This window comes from Lycium ferocissimum, chromosome 4 (genome assembly GCF_029784015.1).
Source record: "Lycium ferocissimum isolate CSIRO_LF1 chromosome 4, AGI_CSIRO_Lferr_CH_V1, whole genome shotgun sequence".
Taxonomy (NCBI): domain Eukaryota; kingdom Viridiplantae; phylum Streptophyta; class Magnoliopsida; order Solanales; family Solanaceae; genus Lycium; species Lycium ferocissimum.
The window spans coordinates 14,520,589-14,540,626 of record NC_081345.1 but is presented as its reverse complement, the minus strand read 5'-3'; the positions used below and the strand labels follow the sequence as shown (position 1 = coordinate 14,540,626).

The 20,038-nt window shown below is 35.8% G+C and overlaps 1 protein-coding gene and 1 long non-coding RNA gene across 3 annotated transcripts; both read left to right on the top strand.

Annotated features, from left to right (window-relative positions):
• The first annotated feature begins 1,276 nt into the window (after nt 1-1,276).
• Nucleotides 1,277-3,854, top strand: LOC132054380 (uncharacterized). Its single transcript, XR_009414278.1, has 3 exons — nt 1,277-1,688; nt 1,835-1,949; nt 3,453-3,854. It is a non-coding gene; the product is annotated as an uncharacterized LOC132054380 (long non-coding RNA).
• Nucleotides 3,855-4,503: 649 nt separating this feature from the next.
• On the top strand, nt 4,504-11,284 carry LOC132051593 (putative GPI-anchored protein pfl2). 2 transcript variants are annotated; one of them, XM_059442732.1, is made up of 5 exons: nt 4,504-5,144; nt 6,193-6,304; nt 7,590-7,704; nt 9,378-10,451; nt 10,715-11,284. In XM_059442732.1, exons 1-5 carry the CDS (start codon nt 4,991-4,993, stop codon nt 10,979-10,981), a joined length of 1,722 nt encoding a protein of 573 aa, XP_059298715.1. In that variant the 5' UTR covers nt 4,504-4,990; the 3' UTR covers nt 10,982-11,284. The 2 variants fall into 2 exon arrangements, with proteins under 2 accessions (XP_059298715.1, XP_059298716.1); XM_059442733.1 differs by lacking the exon at nt 4,504-5,144 and having other exon boundaries at nt 7,631-7,704.
• Nucleotides 11,285-20,038: the final 8,754 nt, after the last annotated feature.

The following is a 20,038-nucleotide window of genomic DNA, read 5'->3' as shown; positions in this document are numbered from 1 at the left end:
TGATCCACTCGAGAATTATAAGTTTCCACTTTTTTCTCATTAGTGTTGATCCGTTTAGCCAATGCTTCAAGCATTTTCAGGACCTCGGACGACCCATTAGAGCCCGATTCGTTCCCATTGTCAGCGACTTAAACTTTCCTACGGACCGGTTCGCCAACTTGGCTCGGTTCCTCTGCACTTATGTCGCTGTTTTTCTTTTGGAGTTGGGTTATAGCCACCCGTTGTTCCTGCAACATATCAAATATTAAGCGTAAGTTAATTTCTTCTCCCGTATCACCAGGTGTCTTTCATACAGATGCCCGTGGTGAAATCACGAGGTTATTGCTGTTGAACGGATCAACGGGATGATTGTCGTCGACATTCAGGTCGACAACATCATTTGAATTGACTGCATTTGGATCAGCGGGGTGAACGCCATTTGGATCTTAGGGTAATACGTCGACCGACACCCTGCTGTTGTTGTTTTCGCCATGGTGACCTGGTTCACCGTTATTGTTCAAGTGAATTGATTGGCTGTTGTTTGACATTTTGAGGTTAACCTGAAATCACAAACTTCAAGAGAACAAGTGAAAGTAGGGTTGTAAATAAATCACCACTATTATCCTTAGCCTTATTGTGGGCGCCAAACTGTTAACCCCTAAAAAGGTAACAATTGAATTTGTACGCGGTTTAAAGGATACGTGGTTTAATTTGTCGTTAACGCAATGAAATATGGAAGAACAATCAATTATATATAAAGAACAAGGATAGAAGTAGCCTAATTCTGTTATTGTTTGCCCCTGTAATTGGTCCGGTACAGAGCGTTAGCTTTGTGCTCGAGCCAAATTGTTACAGAACTTAGGACTTGAATATGAGATTTTACAAAGTGTGAGAGTAGAAAATCAGATCATCCTAATGAGAGGGTTTACCCCTATTTATAGTACAAGGGTTAAAACCTTAATTTTCCCTCAAATATGGTAAAATACGCTAATTACTACTACTGGCGGAGTCACAACAATTGTAACGTAACGGACGGCGGAATTGGTGGCGAGAAATCCGACTTGTCACGGATTTCTCGCATTCATGCTAACCGCGTCACTTTGGCCTAACGGACTAACGACCCCTCGAACTTCATTTCATCCGAATCACCGAGCTCGAACCAATATCACATTTTGAAGTCCACATTCCTATTTTGCTCTGACCTTTCGTCGGAAGGTCATAACTTTTTACCCCAATTTTTACTGTATACAATAACGCAATATAGTTGTTCTTAGTTTCTACTTTCTTTTATCGTTTGATATTTGGCTTCATCATCGCGCTCTTTATTTCACATTGATTCAGCAAAGCCTCCATTATTTCTTGTTTTAAGCTCCTTTTCTCTTCTTCGACTGGGAGTTGAAGAGGAACAATATGTGGTACTTTAGGAATTCAGTGTATTGGGAAAACTTTGGTATTAAAGTTACTGGCATATATGAGTTTTTCAACTTTCTCAAATTTATAAATGCCAAAGAAAGAGCAAAAAAGCTTGGCTTTTGCGTGCGTTTTGACAACCTGCTACATTGTTATCAAAAGAGAGACGACTATAAGAGTCTCTTACTTCATATATATTCCGCATGAATCAATTTATTTTCCTAAAATGAAATTGTCTGATTTTTAATATGAAAATCAATGTTTATGCCCTTCTCACACTTATGCATCTTCCAAAAGACGTAATATTTTTATTTTTCTTGGTTTTTCAATTGCATGTCGGTTACTAATTTTCTGTTGCTATAATTTTCTTTGTCCAGCTTTTAGGTGCACTTTGCTATTACTGATACTTTTGTTCCTCTATTTTGTTTCATCTTTTTTATTTCAGTTTTTGCTGTGTCGTGGTAGTCCATTCATGTGCCTGTTCTGTTCAACATTTCGGAGTCTGGTAAGTATTGCTCTTCTATTGGCATTGCAACACACTTTGTTATGAATAGATCTAAGTAACGAGGTGTTGCTTATTATACGGTAAACCTCATCTATATGACATCGAAGTCTATGAATCGAGAGTATATACACTTATTTTATCATATCGTTCCTAGCTTTATTTTATCTTTTTTTTTAAAAAAAAAAAAAAAATTCTTTCTCTGTTGGTTATTGATGACTACCATTATAATCTAAATGCTGAAAAAGGGTGTTCCTGATTGCAATTTATTCATTTTCAAATTAAGGAGGACTCTTTCTTATTTTCTGAGCTTCTATTGTAGATTTATTATTTCAGGCTCTTCTTTCTTTTGGTTGGGGATGTGAAGTTGACTAGACTTCTATATCAGCGAAGCTAGCGAGATAATCTTGTGTTTCTGCTTCTACTTCTACTTGACTTTTCACTTGTGTATGCCTTTATGGTTCTCCCTTGGCTACTCTTATGTAAGAGACTAATGTAAGATAATTGTTTGGTCATAGCTATTAGTCTTTGGTGTATTCTAAATGCAGAAGTGGGCTAAGATGGAGTGGCATGTAGGGGATAACAGCTTGGCCATCACTATCGCTTTAAGGGGATGCTACTAATTACTGAAGAGACACCTAATAGAGTGGGCTTTGATGCCTGATGGTAACCTGGTGTTCGATGGCAGATGGGATGGTTCCGACTAGAATATGATTTTCTGGAGTTTGTTTCGAATTAGTATGTCGTCATATTCAGATCTCAACTCAGGAAGACCTCCTATAATGTGATAAATGTCCTACCTATTAAATGAACTTTGCACACTTCTCATTTTAAGAACTTTCTATTACTGGATTTTAATTGTTAAGTATTTACCGAGATGAAAATTTCAAGATGAAAAAGATCAATTCTATTCTTTAGAGGGATGAAGTAGTTGTGAAAGAGAAAGGGAATAGTTTTGAGATAGAGGTTGTAAGATTCCCTACAAGTTTAATTGGAAATGTTTTTTGTTTTTTGTTTTTGATAAGGTAAAATATGATGGAAATGTTTACTCCTATTGTTATTTCTGCATTGTACAGACTGCAGTAAAATATGATGCTTTTGTGGATGCTCGAGGTTGAGGAAAAGAATACCAAACACTAAGCCTTTCAGCAAGAGATCCAGTCTTAAGAGACTTGATCACCTCTGAGCAGTATTGTTCAATCCTTTTAATTGATAGGTTTGTGTGTTAAGGTCAATATGTTTTCGATGAAACTTTCCTTCAATCCCCCAACTTCTCCTCCCCGTCTAAGGCCATTTATTTCATCTCCAACAGCGTGAAAAAATGCATTCCTAATTGGGATGAATTGAGTATCATTATTCATCGTGGAGTTGCTTTAAAGGGGGAACCAAGTCTCACATGCTTTTCTTTAAAGCATAATTGAGTCATTAGCTTCTTAAGGCCTCTCTACTGCTTTCTTCGAATTTACCAGAAAACTTCTATTTGTGATATTTCTGTTTGTCAATTTTATTCAAAACATCTCGACATATCCACAGTTGATTGATGTTCACCTGCTTTTTGAAGGCAAATATGAAGCTCCTCCTATGATGCTGTTTTCAGAATAGCGAGACTTGACTGCTAAGCTCCCCACTACAGCTGATACTCAGAGCCTCAAAGGGAATGATGGGTTAGAACGTACGCAGGATGTGCTTGAAGACAAACAGTTCCTATATTTTGTTGGTGTCATATCTTCAATAGTTAATTGTAATAATTGGTAGGTACGGGGTTCTTATGTTATCTTTGAAAGATACTGTTAAAGGCATGTCTACTATGCACAAGATGTAACCATCTTACTGTGCACAAGATGTACCAAAACGTTTTAATGCTTATGGTTATGCATGTATTTTCATTTATATAAGGAGCAGTGCCAATATTGTCACCAGAATATTTGCGAAAAACAACATAAAAAGCTCAACACGTTACCATGTTGGGCCCGTGCTAATCACGGGCAGCTACATCTAGTTTCTATAATAGAAATAGAAAAGGTTGGAAATATTGTTTTTTTTGTCTCTTATTTTTCATTGTTTTTTTGTCTCTTATTTTTCTCCTTACGAAAGTACATAGATGCCTTGGTGGCTTTATTTTCTAAGGAGAAATAGAACCCAGGAAAAAGACAATTGAAAGGTTACAACTTTTTACCCTCAAAATGGGGCAATAAAGAAAGTAGAAATACTTTCTGGTGTAAAAATAGAACAAATCAAAATAAATAAATAAATAAATAAAGTGGGTGATATTGTATGTACCATTCTCAATATCCTAATTTATGTAATACAGTTCGTATTTTGAGAGTCAAATTTCTTTCTTTTAACCATGAATTCGGATATATAATACTTAAATTTTTTAAAAAATAATTTACATATTTAAAAATTATATAAAACATCATACGTCATAATAATTAATAATTTAAAATATTTACAGGGCATACTAATAAATCAAGGTCAAATTTTTTTCTTATTTAACTCTAAAAAAAAATAAAAAGTACCGCGTAAATTGAACGGAGAAAATACAAATTATCCGCTAGTGGAATATTTGTCAATATTTTTTCTTACGGAATATTTCTGTCCATTATTAAGTGAATGAAATGAAACATCACATCCCAACCAATCGTCGTGACTTGTCCTTTCAATAATAATAATAATATCTGATGTCTGAAAAAAACAAAAAAACCCCAAAAGCAAAAGTCATTGTAAACCCAAAACAAAACGTCTCTCAAAATTCAAGTTTCAAATATCACTGCTCCCCACGACACACACACACACACACACACTCTCTCTCTCACACACACACACACACACATCTTCAAAATCTTCTCTATATTTCTCTACCTGCATATATATATATACACATAGACTACAACAAATTTAATTCCATATATGTTATATAGTCTATCTATCCAGGTGTTAGATTAATGCAGCTTCATTTCGAGCTGATTTTTCATTTTTGAACAGAGCTTCATAGCTAGAGCGCTTTTATAGAAAAAAATAAAAAGGCTAGGGTTTTGTGAGCTGATTTTGCATAATAGTGATGTATTAAGGAGTTGAGGGTTTTATTTGTTAGTTGCAATGAATAGAAGTTTTAGATCAGAAGATTCGGGTACGAGGCAGAGAATTAAGAGCTCAGATGAGGAACTATCATTGTTTCTTGAAATGCGAAGAAGGGAAAATGAAAGAAATCATAATCGATTTCTTCAAATAAACGACGATTTTGATCCCCTTGGTACGCCTCTTTTTTTGTTTTTGTTTTTGTTTTCCCTTTCATTTATTGACTTTGAAATGCTGCTTGGTGACGTTTGTTTGGGCACTTGCAAATAAGTTTGTTTGTTTACTCTATAGTCTACTTGGAGAAAATATTTACGCCACGTAGCCCATATTTTGAGCTTTTTTTTTTTTTTTTTTTTTTAAATTTCTATGACAAGAAACCCGCAGCTGCTACCCTTTGAGTGTGCACAGGATAAACCCTGATCCTGTGTAATTGCTCGCAAACCACACAGGATAGATAACCCGCACTAGGCAACCCCTGTGCGATGAGCTCAACGGTTGAGCTCGGCCCATATTTTGAGTTTGTTACTGGTTTAGCCCATATTTGTGTATAAACACCTACAGTATTATACAAGGTCGATACGATATGTATGATGCTTTCCCCCCAGGTATGATGTTGTATATTGGGCTACGTTGCGTAATAATTTATGTTGGGCTGTAACTTGAAGAATTTTTTTCAAGTTGAAGTTGTTTTTTGAAGGTGCATTTCTACTTCAACTTGCACTCTCAAATCTTCAAGTTCACAGACTTTCTTCCATAAAAACTACAATTATCCAGAAGTCTTCCATAAACCTTTTTCTATAGTCCACTTCAAACAAATTGTTCCAATTTCAACTTCAAAATACTCCCTTTGTCCCAATTTATGTAGTCCCTTTCGGATTTTGAGATTCAAACAAGTCTTTCTTTGACCGTAATTTTTTCACATATCTTTTAAATATTTTGAATTATCAATTATTATGACTTATAGTATACTAGTTCCAATTATGTAGATCTTATTTCAAAAAACTTAACGATTCCATGCCCGAATTCACGTCAAAATTAAGCTATTTGACTCTCAAAGTTTGAACTGTGCCACATAAATTGGGACAGAGCGAGTATATGTGAAACATACCTTTAATCTTTTGGACATCATATAGGCATGAAAATGTGGCCAACTTGTGAGGGATTTGTGATTTCTGCTTCATAGCCTAAGCTCATATACTTTTTTCAATTATGTCTTATTGCAGGATCAAACAATGGTAGTTCACCTGCATTAAATATTGCATCAGCTGCATCAGTACGGAAGACTCGTGCTGATGAGTTCCTTAATGCTGACAATGATAAAACTGATTACGACTGGTAATTTCTTTTTTGTTCTCCTTTCAAGAATGTGCTGTATGCGATTCTTTTAGTTGTTTAGTTATTACTTTTACCTGCATAGGTTGAATTTTGACATCATAAGTTTCTTTATCCAATTCAACTTCATCTTTGGTCATGTAGTTTATAAATTCTTTAGGCAAATATTGATGCACAATTTTGCTCAAATTATGTTACCTAGACATGTTTACTGAGATAGGCATCCCAATGACAGAAAACAGAAATTTGAAAGTTATGGGACACAAACAAACATAATAAGATATGTGTAATCTAATTTTATTACTTTTGTTTATATAGGATTTATGTACAAACTAATGGAACATTAAGAACTACTCCTCAGAGGCGACATTTCATTGATTATGTTGGTTCCAATGTAACAAACGATAGATTCAAGTCATTCAACTTTGTTAAAGACTAAAAATATTTAACATCTAACGTAAATCATAGTGCCAAGAAACATAAAATACCATGCTAAAGATCTAGCAGGAAGTTGCTCCTCTTTCTCTTCAAATGAGGACTATGCTCCTCTTTCTCTTCAAATGAGGACTATGTCGAATAATAGGAGCTTGAAGATTTGGTAGGTTATTAGTTTCATTTATTATAAGAGACTTAATTTAATCCATTTAAATAATTTAATCCATTTAAAGTTCTTGTTATGTACCCCGAGGAGAGAGGCAGAAAATTAGGAAATAGTGCCCTACCGGTGTCTAGTAGACTGATAGAGGTCTCCAAGTCTAGAAACCTCTTTAAATGTTGAAGGCTAGGTGTTTGACACGTGACACTCAGCACTCCAAATACAATTTATATGTGCATCTTAAACTTTGATGTCATACTTTTCCAGGTAGTAATTGTAATACATGCAAGCTGAATTCAATTTCTCGATGTTACAAGTGGAGGATAGCCAAGAATGTTGAGGATGCAAATTTAAGTGATAAAATATAAGGTTGTTAAAAGCAGATTTTTATTCAAATATCGTGAACAGTGAGAAAAACACGTATAGTTTGTAGAGGCATTTGTTTTCTGCACTATTTAAGTACAAAGATTAATGGATGCCATATATCAAAATTTAGCACTCACATAAATAAAGGGAGTAGGGTGGTGCACCCCCTTTCTTTAATGTTGAAAATTAGAAGAAAAGGGGCTTCTTTGCACCTCTGATGTTGAATGATATTTTGTTGATTCATGAATCAAATTTCCTGGTCATTCTTTTAAAATAGTATATGCAGTTCTCTATGCTTTATTGTGAGATGTTATTTTCCTGTTTCAGGCTTCTAACACCTCCAGGTACTCCTCTTTTTCCTTCTCTAGAGATGGAATCGCGTAAAACTATGATGAGTCAGCTGGGAAATTCTAGAGCTCATCCCACTGCATTGACATCTAGAGTAAGAATAATTATATTCTACTATTACATTCTTCGATTGCTGAGATATTACATTGTGTGTAATTGGAAATTAGCATTTTACACTTTTGCTATGTTTCATACGGGAAATATAGTCAATCTCTGTGATCTGAAAGTATTCACCCCTATCCAGCCACTAGAGGGATGGGGAGATTTATGGGAAGCCTAAAAGGAAATTTCTATAATTAGACAGGAAGACCCTGGCAGGTTATTTAGTTCAGAACAGGTGCACAGGGTGGCTCCATTGTTTAATCAAATGCTATTCGCAGAAGCCTCGCTGCTGAATTTGAGAATTGGTTTAGTTTTTGAACTTTTCAATGCAGATATAGTATGATGTATATCTGCCCCAGGGCTTAGTTCAAGTGATAAAGGTCGAGGGACTTGTGACTTAGGTCCAGGTTCGAGCCCTGCACCATGCTAACTAAGCCCGGTATTTAATTGAAGAATTATAGAGGGGTGGGCCCATTATCCCCGTGCTTCAAAGGCTGCGGTTGGTCCTAATGGTTGACCCCAGGTGCGCTCGGTCATCCAAAAGAAAAAGTACGATGTACATTTCTTTTGTGATGGTTCTTGTGGGAAATTTCGAGTACCCAATCTCTCAGATATCACCCATTTGGAAAACTTAATTCCTAGGAATATTATAGGGCTATGATTTCTTTATCCTAGTGAGGATGCATTAGCTGGCTGTACCAGTACATGCTCTTATGATGGGGTGTCTGTGATCAGTGCGAGTTGGTTTTTTCTTAAGGATTCTCCCGAGAAATTATAATTATCAGATTTCTTGATACCCAGTATACTAGATGCTATCACACATTTAATCATTACCCAATTCGATAGAATTGTTTAATCTTGAAGAGAATCTTCTATAATTTTGCATGTTAGATGTTTTTTGGGTTTTATGCTGTCAATAATAACTTGATTAGTCTTAGATAAAAGTAGATGGAAACAATGAAGAAAAGTACCAATAGAAAAAGTTTGTAAGATTAACCAATATGTCACAATTAAAAAGTTCATGTGACGAAAAACACCAATGTGTAACTTGCTTTATATGTTTCAACCTTCAACTCATAATTTAGATTGAGCAAGTACATTACAGAAAGATTAGAGAAAACATTATTGAAAATGTCTAGATACCATTAAAAAAAAAAAAAGTTTCTCAAACCACATGCTAAAGACTCAAAATCCACAGAAAAATTATAAACATTTGAAGAAAAATCTATAAAATAGTTTCAAATTTTTGTAAATGCAATACATACATATATAGATATACACATTTGTGTATATAATATAATTACAAGGTGGTATATGTTGCCGGTTTGATTTATTAGTTTCAATTCAACTTTTCTTTTTTTCCTAATACAAAAGCAAACCAAATAATTATTGGTTTTTTCTTTTAACCTTAACACCAAACTGTAGCAAATCACAACACGTTATCAGTTTTTCAGTGGGTTCGATTCAGTTTAATTGTTTGATTTGGTTTTCCATTTATCTTGATGACAATGGAAAACTTTGCCTGTTAGTGCGAGTAGATAAATCTGTGAAGTGCAAATAGTGAAGCTTTCTGCTTGGCAATCTCAACCTGAAGTCTGTACAACAGTTTTGAGTTATTTTCTTAGAACCAGGGATCTCTACTGTAACTTTTTACTTTTGATGCAGTTAACAAATTCTCTCCCAGAGACCACCGGAAGAAGCAACTTAGCATCTAGACAGCTAGCTTCCTCTCCTGGATTAAACACTTCAAGTTCTAGTCTTCGAAGACCTTCTTCTTCAGGTGGATCAAGACCTTCTTCTTCAACTGGATCAAGACCTTCAACTCCGACTGGTAGACCGACATTAAGCTCATCTACATCCTCCTTGACCTCAGCATCTAGATCCACATCTGCGAGAGCACCCAAAGCAATGACATCGACTGCAACCTCTAAAACAATGTCAACCGCAACGACATCTAGATCATCAAGGTCTGCAACACCTACTTCTCGTGCCACCATGCCTTCTGCAAAACCCACTGTCCCTCCAAGATCTTCAACACCTACTGCAAGGTCCAATGCAAGGTCCTCAACACCAACAAGCAGGGCCTCAATTACTGGATCAAAGTCCACATCCAGGGCAGCAACTCCAACTCGTCGAGCAACTTCAGTGTCAAGTACAACAAATACGACTGTTCCTCATGTTAAACCTTTATCTTCCTCTTCAAGTACCAAGTCAGCTACAATGGCATCACGAAACCCTGCAGCCCCACGTGCTAGTTCTCCAACTGTAAAACCCAGACCATGGAAGCCTTCAGATATTCCAGGGTTCTCCCTTGATGCTCCACCCAATTTAAGGACATCACTACCTGACAGGCCAATTTCAGCTACTAGGGGAAGACCTGGAGCAGCTAGTGCTAGATCTTCATCTGTTGATCGAGCTTCAAATGGAAGGGTTAGACGACAATCATGCTCTCCGGCAAGAGGACGTCCTCCTAATGGTGTTATGCATAGCAATGGAAGCTCTGTTCCTGTCCCATACATGAGCCGACTTCATGCTAAAGCCAATGACAATGTAAGCCCTGGCATGGTTGGGACCAAGATGGTTGAAAGGGTAGTAAATATGCGGAAGCTAGTTCCTCCGAAGCAAGATGACAGACATTCTCCACACAGTAACTTATCTGCAAAGTCTTCGTCACCTGATAGCTCAGGTTTTGGAAGATCATTATCAAAGAAATCCTTGGATATGGCTATTAGACATATGGTATATACATTCTTTTCATTTATTGCAGCTATGGAAATATACTATAATTCCTTGAATAACATTATATCAGAAATTCACATTCCTATGCTAATAGAATATTGTGTTCTACCATAGCTTGAAGACATAAGTATACCTCTGAACTGATTAAAGTTCCAAAATGTTCTGTTGGTTTCTCGTAGCTGTAAAGTCTTAGATGATCCATCTTGTTGGCCTTATTCTCTTTTCTTATTCATTACTTAACTTGAGACATTGCTCTTGGACAGGATATAAGGCAAAGAGTCTCGGGTAATCTGCGTCCGTTGATGACTAACATTCCAGCATCCTCTATGTACAGCGTGAGATCAGGGCCTAATAGAGGCAGGACAAGCAGGACCGTCAGCGTGCCTGACTCCCCACTTGCCACGAGCAGTAATGCTAGTTCTGAAGTGAGTGGTAGTAACAATGCTGTGTGGGTCAATGGAAGTGAAATTGATGATGACATTAGCAGCGATAAAGGTGCTCGATCACCTGGCAGTGTGCATGGGAGGTGATGATTGGCCTTTCATGCTGTAGGATGCTTTCTCTGTTATGGATCGGTGCCAGTTTGAGAGTTTGACACCAGAATATGATTGTTTCCCAGGAATAACTGACTGAAGAACTGACTAATTTGACTCACTTGATTATGTAAAGATTGATGCACTGTCTAGCTGTATTTTGAAGCCTTTGTATCGTTAGTCCATTAATGCTAATTTCTTATTTTTGTTCATGAGAAGTGTGACATATATATGAGATAAACATCTTGTGATGAGTTTGATCCTGAATGATGAAAGGGCGCTTCATTTTTGGCACGGGAAGAGTGCTTGTCATGGTCTTTAAGCATCCCGAAAAAGCATCCCTTGTGCCAAAATCAGGTATTGGTGGAGTCTCTAATTTGCATAAATTAAACAAGGTACTCCTTCCGTTTCAATTTATGTGAACTCATTTGATTGGGCACGACATTTAAGAAAGAGTGAAGACTTTTGAAACTTGTGGTTCAAAATAAGTCTTGAATATTTGTGTGGCTGTAAATCACTTCATAAAGTGAATTTATTTTCAAATTAGGAAAGAGGTCATTCATTTTGGCACGGACTAAAAAGGTTATTTTTAGAACATTTGATTTACTTCTCTAAACGGATACTGATAATTCATATGTCGAAATGTCCGATCTGCTGCTCCTTTACATCATGTTAGCGGTGGTGATGCAATGGAATTGCCAGATGCAGTGAACTTGTGGCTTCTTCAGTACATCAAGGATGATAAAAAGCCAAGAGTTTCTTCCCCTTTATGTTTTGACATATATGCCGAACAAAGTAGGTCAAAGATGGTCGAGGGTAGATGGTAGAAATCAACACAAAGTTGGAAATATAAAATTATTGTCTCATCTGCGAACATCTAATGCTTCATTCCGGCTTAATAATAAATTATAATATTAGCAAATCAGATAGAATTTTAATGAGATATTTGAGTGCTAAAGATTTGCCCATAATGTTTATGTATTGGTTTGAGTAAGTGATGAAATTAAATTAATTGTACAGAACGAAAAATATTTTCCTGAAAAATGTTACCAAAAGATCTATATTTATATCTATATTATATATAATATGTTTCAAGATATCTGAGCATTGATCGCGACATCTCTCTTTAAAGCTAAAACCTATTTATCTTTTTTTCTCTCTTTTTTTTTTTTTTTTTTTTTTTTTTGCCTTTTTTCTTTCATTTTTCGATTTACTTCATTTTAAAAAATCTAAAAGCATTAAAAATTTCAATTATTTCCCATTGCTGTTACATGTTAATTAAAAGGGGGGCAAAACTCTTTCACTCCCTCACGAGGTCACGTCATATCACTGTAATAATTAAAGAAACCCAATAGTCTAATCCTATTTTGCTTGCTACTATAAATATCAAAAGTCCCCCTTTTATTTTATAAATACAATACAATGGAACTCACGAGTGCGACACTTACTCTTATCAAGATTAGAATGACTATAGCAAGTTCTGCTAAGGATCAGCTTTGTAGGATTCTTGAATTTTCCCTTAGAAGTAAAAAAGCTTTGTAGTATTTATGGGTTTTTCCTATTCAATCGAAACAGGGGAAGTAAGAATATTTTACAAAGACGGAAATTTCTGTCCAAAAAGATTGAGTGAGGAATTTTTGGTATTGTTTGATCTTATTTCTTTTCTTATTAGGATACTTTTTTTTTGGTTCTACATATATGATGCGCCAATTTCTAAACGGAAATCTTTGGAAAAAAGGAGATTGCGGAACTGGGGTATGTTCTTTTAATTATTGGTGAGTTATTCCTCTTTAAGTTTACACAATTCTGATTTTATTTTTTCTGTGAACTCTTTTGTTGCTTTGTATTTGTATCCTATGGCAGGAGGTGTTGTGCCTGAAAAGACCTTATAGCTTAAGATTGTACGCATGCATTGAACCCTTTTCTCTTCTCTCTCTATTAATAGTTAATTACAATGTGAAGTATGTTTTTGACTTCAAATTTGGGACTAGCAACTTTACTAATTAAAGTTAAAGAAATCAAGTATTCACCTAAAAAGTTGTTGAGCATTTACTTTCTTTTATTCAACAATACATATGTGGTTATTCAAAGTGTTAGAACGATGACGAGTTATATGTTATATTTACGTTATTAGTAATTTATATATGGTTGTTACATATATCTGATACTCTCTGAGAAACAAATCACTTGAAATTAGCAAAGTCATGACAATGAATAGATACTTAATTTACTTTGTGTATATTACTCTGCAATTTTAACTAAATGAATGAAGTTAGAAAAAAAAAAAATACAAAAATTATTTTCTTCTACTAAGATTCTAAAGCATAAACCTGAGTTTCATTAACAATTCTTTCTAACTTTACATGTTTTATTTTATCTTCAAAATTGGTATCAGTTCCAGCTCGATCCTTACTAAATGTATCATGACTAGCTCTATCTTCTCATTTATAAAGAAATAAGTTATGCTTCTATCAGCAGGATACAAGAACAAATACATTCTCAGAAAGGGTGGAGCAATGGGCTTACGATTTGTTTTGTTACTATTCACCGAGCATTTTTTTGCACGGATTGCCCTTCTTTTGGGGTGGTCTTTAAATTTTGCCCCTCATATTTGTGGTCTTCAAATTATGCCCCTCATATTCTTCGGTCTTTAATTTTTTGCCCTTGCTACGTAACCCCGAGCGTTCACTGAAATCATGAGGTTCCGGGTTCAAACCCCGCTCAAGCATAAATTAAAAAAAAAATTGCAAAGCAAGGTTTGGGTCGCGTGTATCGGACCAGACACTTATTAAGGAATTACCAAAGTTATGTCGACCCGCATACTTCATGCCTTATGGGCAAACTTGGCATAAGTATGCGGTCCGCTATAACTTTGGTAAATCTTAACAAGTTTATCTTTGGTCAAGCATCTTATGGACAAACTTTTAGTTAAGCCTTAACTAAAAGTCTTTTCTAATTATGCTTTTATGCGCAAACTTTTAGTTAAGACAACTAAAAGTATCTTCCATAAGGAATAACTAAAAGATGCCTATATAGCGGAACTTTTCCTTAAGGCATAACTAAAAATTTGCCTTATAAAACAAAGTCTATGTCTTAAGGAAAAGTTATGCGCTTATACGGGGCATACTTTTAGTTATGCTTAACTAAAGTCCATCTATAAGGCATAACTAGGAAAAAACTTTTAGTTAAGGCTTAACTAAAAGTTTGCTCATAAGTATGCCGGAGCCGGCATAAACTTGTGAAGGAATTACCAAAGTTATGCCGGACTCGACATACTTATGCCAAGTCTGCCCATAAGGCATAAGTATGCCGGGTCCGGCATAACTTTGGTAATTCCTTAACAAGTGTATGCCGGTGGGGGCATAGCGAAATTTAAACTCTGCCTTGCGAATTTTTTTAAAATTTTTGACTGAGTGGGGGTTCGAACCTGGAACTCATGGGTTTTAGCCGAAGGGCAAAATTTAAAGATTTCAAATATGAGGGGCAAAATTTAAAGACCACCCCAAAAGAAGGGCAATTCGCACCCTTCACCGAGACACGTCTTTCCATCTTTTGTCACGGGTTCGAGTCGTGGAAACGATCTCTCTTGCAGAAATGCAAGGTAAGGCTGTATACAATAGACCCTTGTGGTTCGGCCCTTCCCCGGACCCCGCGCTTAATAGCGGGAGCTTAATGCACCGGGTTGCCTTTTTTTTTTTTTTTTTAATCCAATCCACCAAAATCCCATATTAAGTTGAAGATCTTTTTTTTGCTCGGATTGCCCTTTATTTGGGGTGGTCTTTAATTTTTGCCCTTGAAATTGGTGGTCTTTAAATTTTACCCCTCGCCTAACACCCCAAGGTTGTGGGTTCGAACCCCAGTTTAGTTAAAAAAAAAAAAATCGCAAGGCAGAATTTTGTAAATCTGCCCAACAAAATTTCTGCCCATGCAAATTTTGCCTGAAGGTAGAATTTCTGCCCTAAGGCAGAATTTGCACGGGCAGAATTTAAAGACCACCATTTTGAGGGGTAAAAATTAAGGACCACCCCCAGCGAGGGGCAATCTTGCAAATTGCCCTTTGAAGATTGTGACACTTGAATCTTTTGTAGTGAAGCTTGTGACCGTGATCCATACGTCAATGGAGATTTTGGAATTACAAACACAAGCAATAATAATTCAATTTTATCCTTTGTTAAATTTACATTTCTCCTTATTTTCCCTTTATTTCCTAATTAGAAAATAAATTATGAAATTTAATCCTATTAATGACATGATACATTTAATTAATTTTTTCTATTGCTTTTCTATTATATATGTCTATCTTTCTGTTTCGTATATATTCTTTTTACTTTTAAAAGAAAAAAAAAAAACTGCATTTGAGAAAAAGGAGAAAAAGGTCAAATCTTATGAACGGAAAGGGGCCAAATATACCCCTGTACTATTGAAAAAGGGCCAAATATCTTCGCCATTATCTTTTGGATCCAAATATCTGCACTGTCGTTATCTTATCGACTCAAATATATTTCATCAGTTAAATTTGTCCACCTCGACATCCATTCACGCCATAAGCGATAACATTTGATGAGGTGAATCCGTGGCGTTAAGATGTCACCATCGCTCTAACCCATTTTACTCTTTTTCTCTTCCACCACTAAAATTTTCACCCTCTTCACCACCATTGATGCCATATACTTACAGCTCTAAAAAAAACAACAACAACAGTGACCACTGACCAACCTGAATCAACAGAGAGGTTTCCCGTCAAAAAATCTGGTCCGAGTTCATTTGTCCCAAGTTCCAATTAAGGTGTTCAGTTTGGATATCTACTTTGAAGAAAATGTTCACTTTAATGAAAGGTCATTATCTTCAGAGAAAAAGAGAAACATTAAATAGGGTAGAGAACGTCTCAATTCCAAAGGCCAAAATAGAAGACAAAGCAGAATCGCATGTGACAAACTTCAGATATAAGGTTCAATAAGTTTGCTTGGTTTCTTTTCTATGCTCCATATATGGATTTTCTAGAGTTGTAACCATATGGCGGTAATGGCGGGGTGGTGGAGAGGGTGGAAATTTTAGTGGTGGAAGAGGGGAAGAGTAAAATGGGTTAGGGATGATGAGGTGGTAATGTCGCGCATCCACCTCATCAAATGACACTGCCGCGTAGGATAGGATGTCGAGGTGACAAATTTAACGGATGAAGGGTATATTTGAGCCAATAATATAACGACAGGGGTATATTTGAACCCAAAGTATAACGAAGGGTATATTTGGCCCTTTTCCAATAGTACAGGGGTATATTTGGCCCTTTTCCGTCTTATGAATCATATATAAGTGTCATAATTCATACTAAGAAATAAAATAACGAAAAAGAGGGTGATGTATCGGGTTTGTATCCCAAGATTTTTGCATTACCATTATTTTTATTTTTCAGTATTCAATTTCACATTTGATTCGAATAGGTTGTCGTATATAAACTAAAATATGTCTCACAATTATATATGATGTTAAACTAATCATGAAAGAGGTCTGATTGGTAAAAATAATTTTCTTTTATTAAATTAACAATCATCTTTAATTAGTTCTTATAATCGTGCGATGCGCGAACAAGTACACTATTAAGAATAAAAGTTGTGAAGCATATATGTTAAGTTAGAAGAAGGATTCCCAAAGAAACCTAGTCAATATTTACCAATTCCACTCCAACATCATTTATGTTCTTTAGTATTGATGATTTTTCTCATATATATATATAAGACTCTTGTGTATTTTCTTAAAAGAAAAGAAGAAAACATTTGGAGTATCTCGAAATTTCAAAGTTCTCGTAGAACAGGAAGTTGGTCATGTGGTCAAAAGCCCTGATCATAGAGGAGGCGTTCACATTTGAGGAGTTTGAAGACGTTGTGCTTGCATCACCATTTTCTTGTCGTTTCAAGGTCACCTCAAAAAAATAGTACTCCTCTATCTCAAATTATCTATGCTTTTTTGTTTCCACGCTCCTTAAAAAAATAATATTAATTAAGAGGGGCATTTGATTAATTTTATCCTTATTTATATCTAAGTTATAATCTTATCCATTAAAAATAAAATTCTACTAAGAGTAAAATATAGAAACAATAATTAATTGTGCCTTGAACTTCTAAAACGACTGATAATTTGAGACAACTATTTTTAATAACCACGATAGATAATTTAAGACGAAGGAAGTAATATAGTGGAATACAAGAATAGAACCATCCTCAATATAGTTCAAAGCGTATGCTAAAGACATCTAAAGAGTTATGATCTTTTCGGGCGGCTCACTCATCTAATTTTAGCTCTACAAAAGAGTATCCATGACAAGACATCATAAGAAACATGAAGTCAGAGGCGGACTCAGAATTTTAAGACTCCGGGGGCACTATTATCTTAACATAAATGTCAATAAAAAATTTAATGACGACAGAGGGATAATACTGTGTCGGACTAGTCACTAATAGCGTGGCAGTGACAAAATACAAGTATATAAGTCAAATATGTGTTATAAGTAAAATTTAACACAGTGAAGCAAATGAAAGAGATAGCTCAGTGGCTAAGGCTGTGCAACATGTGGTGACAGTGCAGGTTCGAATCTGGACGAGCTCATTTAACGCTTATTGTTTTCCCAAAAACTAGGCTCAAAAAAATAATTAAAAGTGACATTCGGGATTGATCCGGGGTGACATGTAAGGAAAGCAACAGTTGCAACCAACATGCCCCAAAGACAGTTTCGTTTGTAAGAGTGCACAATTAAATATATACTAATTTTTCAAGATATATACACATATGTATACATAATTTTTTTCGAAGGGTGGGAGTGCACATGCACTCCCACCATTCCATGTAGGTCCGCCTCTGCATGAAGTGGTAAGAAATCACTCAAAAAGTTTCATTTTTAAACTTTGTGTTCAGTCCAAACAATTACACGTAAATTGGGACGGAAGGAGTACATAACATGGACTTGTAGTCGACTCTATTCGCAGAATCTAGGAAAGAAGTGCATGCTGAAGCCAAAAGAAGTCATGGAATTTATGGATTAAACAATCGGTAAGTGTATTTATACATACTAGTCTCTATGAACGTGTCTCGCACGATATCCTCTGCCAATCTTAACAAATTTTAGGTTATATTATTTGAAATTACATAGTATTATTCGTTTTATGAGGTACAAAAAATATTATTTGATCGTATCCACTTAATACTTTTCATTATTGTTTTTGGTATATCTCCTTTATGCTTTTACCTATGTGCAAAAATATGTTAAAATCTAAAATAACTCAACATCAGGAATTGAGTTACTGACCACATAAGGTATTTATTTTTCACTACATACTGAAAATCATTACTAAGAAAAAATAAAAGAATATGAGTAACTACAATTTTAAGAAAGAAAGATATAATTCTAGATCTAATTACAAATGCAAGAAACATACCATTGTAATAGCGTCTTCTTGCGGAGCCATGGTGTTCACTTTTGTCTTTCCTACTATGGTATTCCTCTTCTGCATTCTGCAACAAAACCAAAAAAAAAAAAGACACATCACCTATAAGAATTAATTAAGTAAAACATATGTTTCTTTAATGGGGAGTAAATCCTATTGACATCACAAGAGAAATCATCTACCCTCGGTTATGTGCTTCCTTTTGTAAATCCATTTTTCGGTTTTTTTTTTTTTTTTTTTTTTTTTTTTCCATAAACCAAACACCCAGATTGACTTCTGAGGTGTTGGGGGGTTTGGCATAGACCCCTACCTTGTTAATAAGATAATCCAAGATTACAAATAAGCAAGGAGGAGGGCATAAACCTTACCTCTTCTATCCTAATACCAGGAAGCTGTATTAAGACAGGGCATGTATATTGTAGCTTACATAATATCAAGGAACTGATTTATTCTCAGCTATCAACAACATGATCGAGCACCAAAAAGCGGGTTCCCAACTCAACCAACTCGGACAGCCTCCGTCGATCAGTGGGAACATGGGGCATCTAAGGTGGTTCATAAAACCATCCTGTATGTTTAGCATATTTAATCCTGAAAGAAGGAAATCCCATGTAATCCATTCTGAAAGCTCCCAATGCTGCAGCTGGAAGCTCCCTTTCCTGATGTATATGAATTTCCTGGTCCAAGGTATTAGCATGTTTCGACAATGCATCAGCGACCATGTTTGCTTCTCTCAAGCAGTGAACCACTTTGACATTTCCTTGAGAGACCAAAGACTTGATCTCCTCAATGAGCCTCTGATAATTCCATGGGACTTTGCAATTATCCTTGATCATCTGTACAACAAAAAGAGAGTCAATCTGTATTATGAGGTTAGTAATATTAAACAATTTACAGAGTTTTAGCCCGTAGAGAGCAGCCTGTATTTCACTGGAATTGTTAGTCAAGAATTGGAGAGGCTTGGCGAAAGCCATGACCATGTCTCCATTTCTTTTCCTAACTATTCCTCCTGCTCCTGCCTTTGCTAAGGAAGGGGAGCAACTTCCATCTGTGTTCAGGACATATGCGAAGCTTTCTGGGCATTTCCATTGTACCAACTTGCTGGTAATTCTAGGTCTATAGTTCATAGCCATATCACAAACAAATTCCCAAGACCAATCATGATCCATTCTGCTGAAGACTTTGCCTAGAGTGGTCTTGACTTGGAATAGTATGTTTTGCTTGATTCTAGCATTGGTGGAGTTCTTCAGGTCATATTTTTTGGCGCATCTAGCTCTCCATATTTCCCAGCATACGATGCTGGGAGTGGTTTGTAGTATGACTTTGTGCACCGCATTGTTGGGATTTCTGGTCCACCAGTGATGTAAGATGCTAGAAACATTCTGTTGGTTGCATCTAATTCCCATTGGATTTCCAGCAATCTTCCATGTCCTTTCGGCTAGATCACTCTTAGCAAACACATGGTTCAGTGTTTCTTGTTTGTCCACTCTGCAGCATATGCATCTTGTGTCAAGCTGTATTCCGAACCTGGTAAGAATGTCATCAAAAGGAAGCTTCTTTTTTATTAGTCTCCACATAAAAAAGGAAATTTTAAAAGGCAAACCTTTGCTCCAAATTT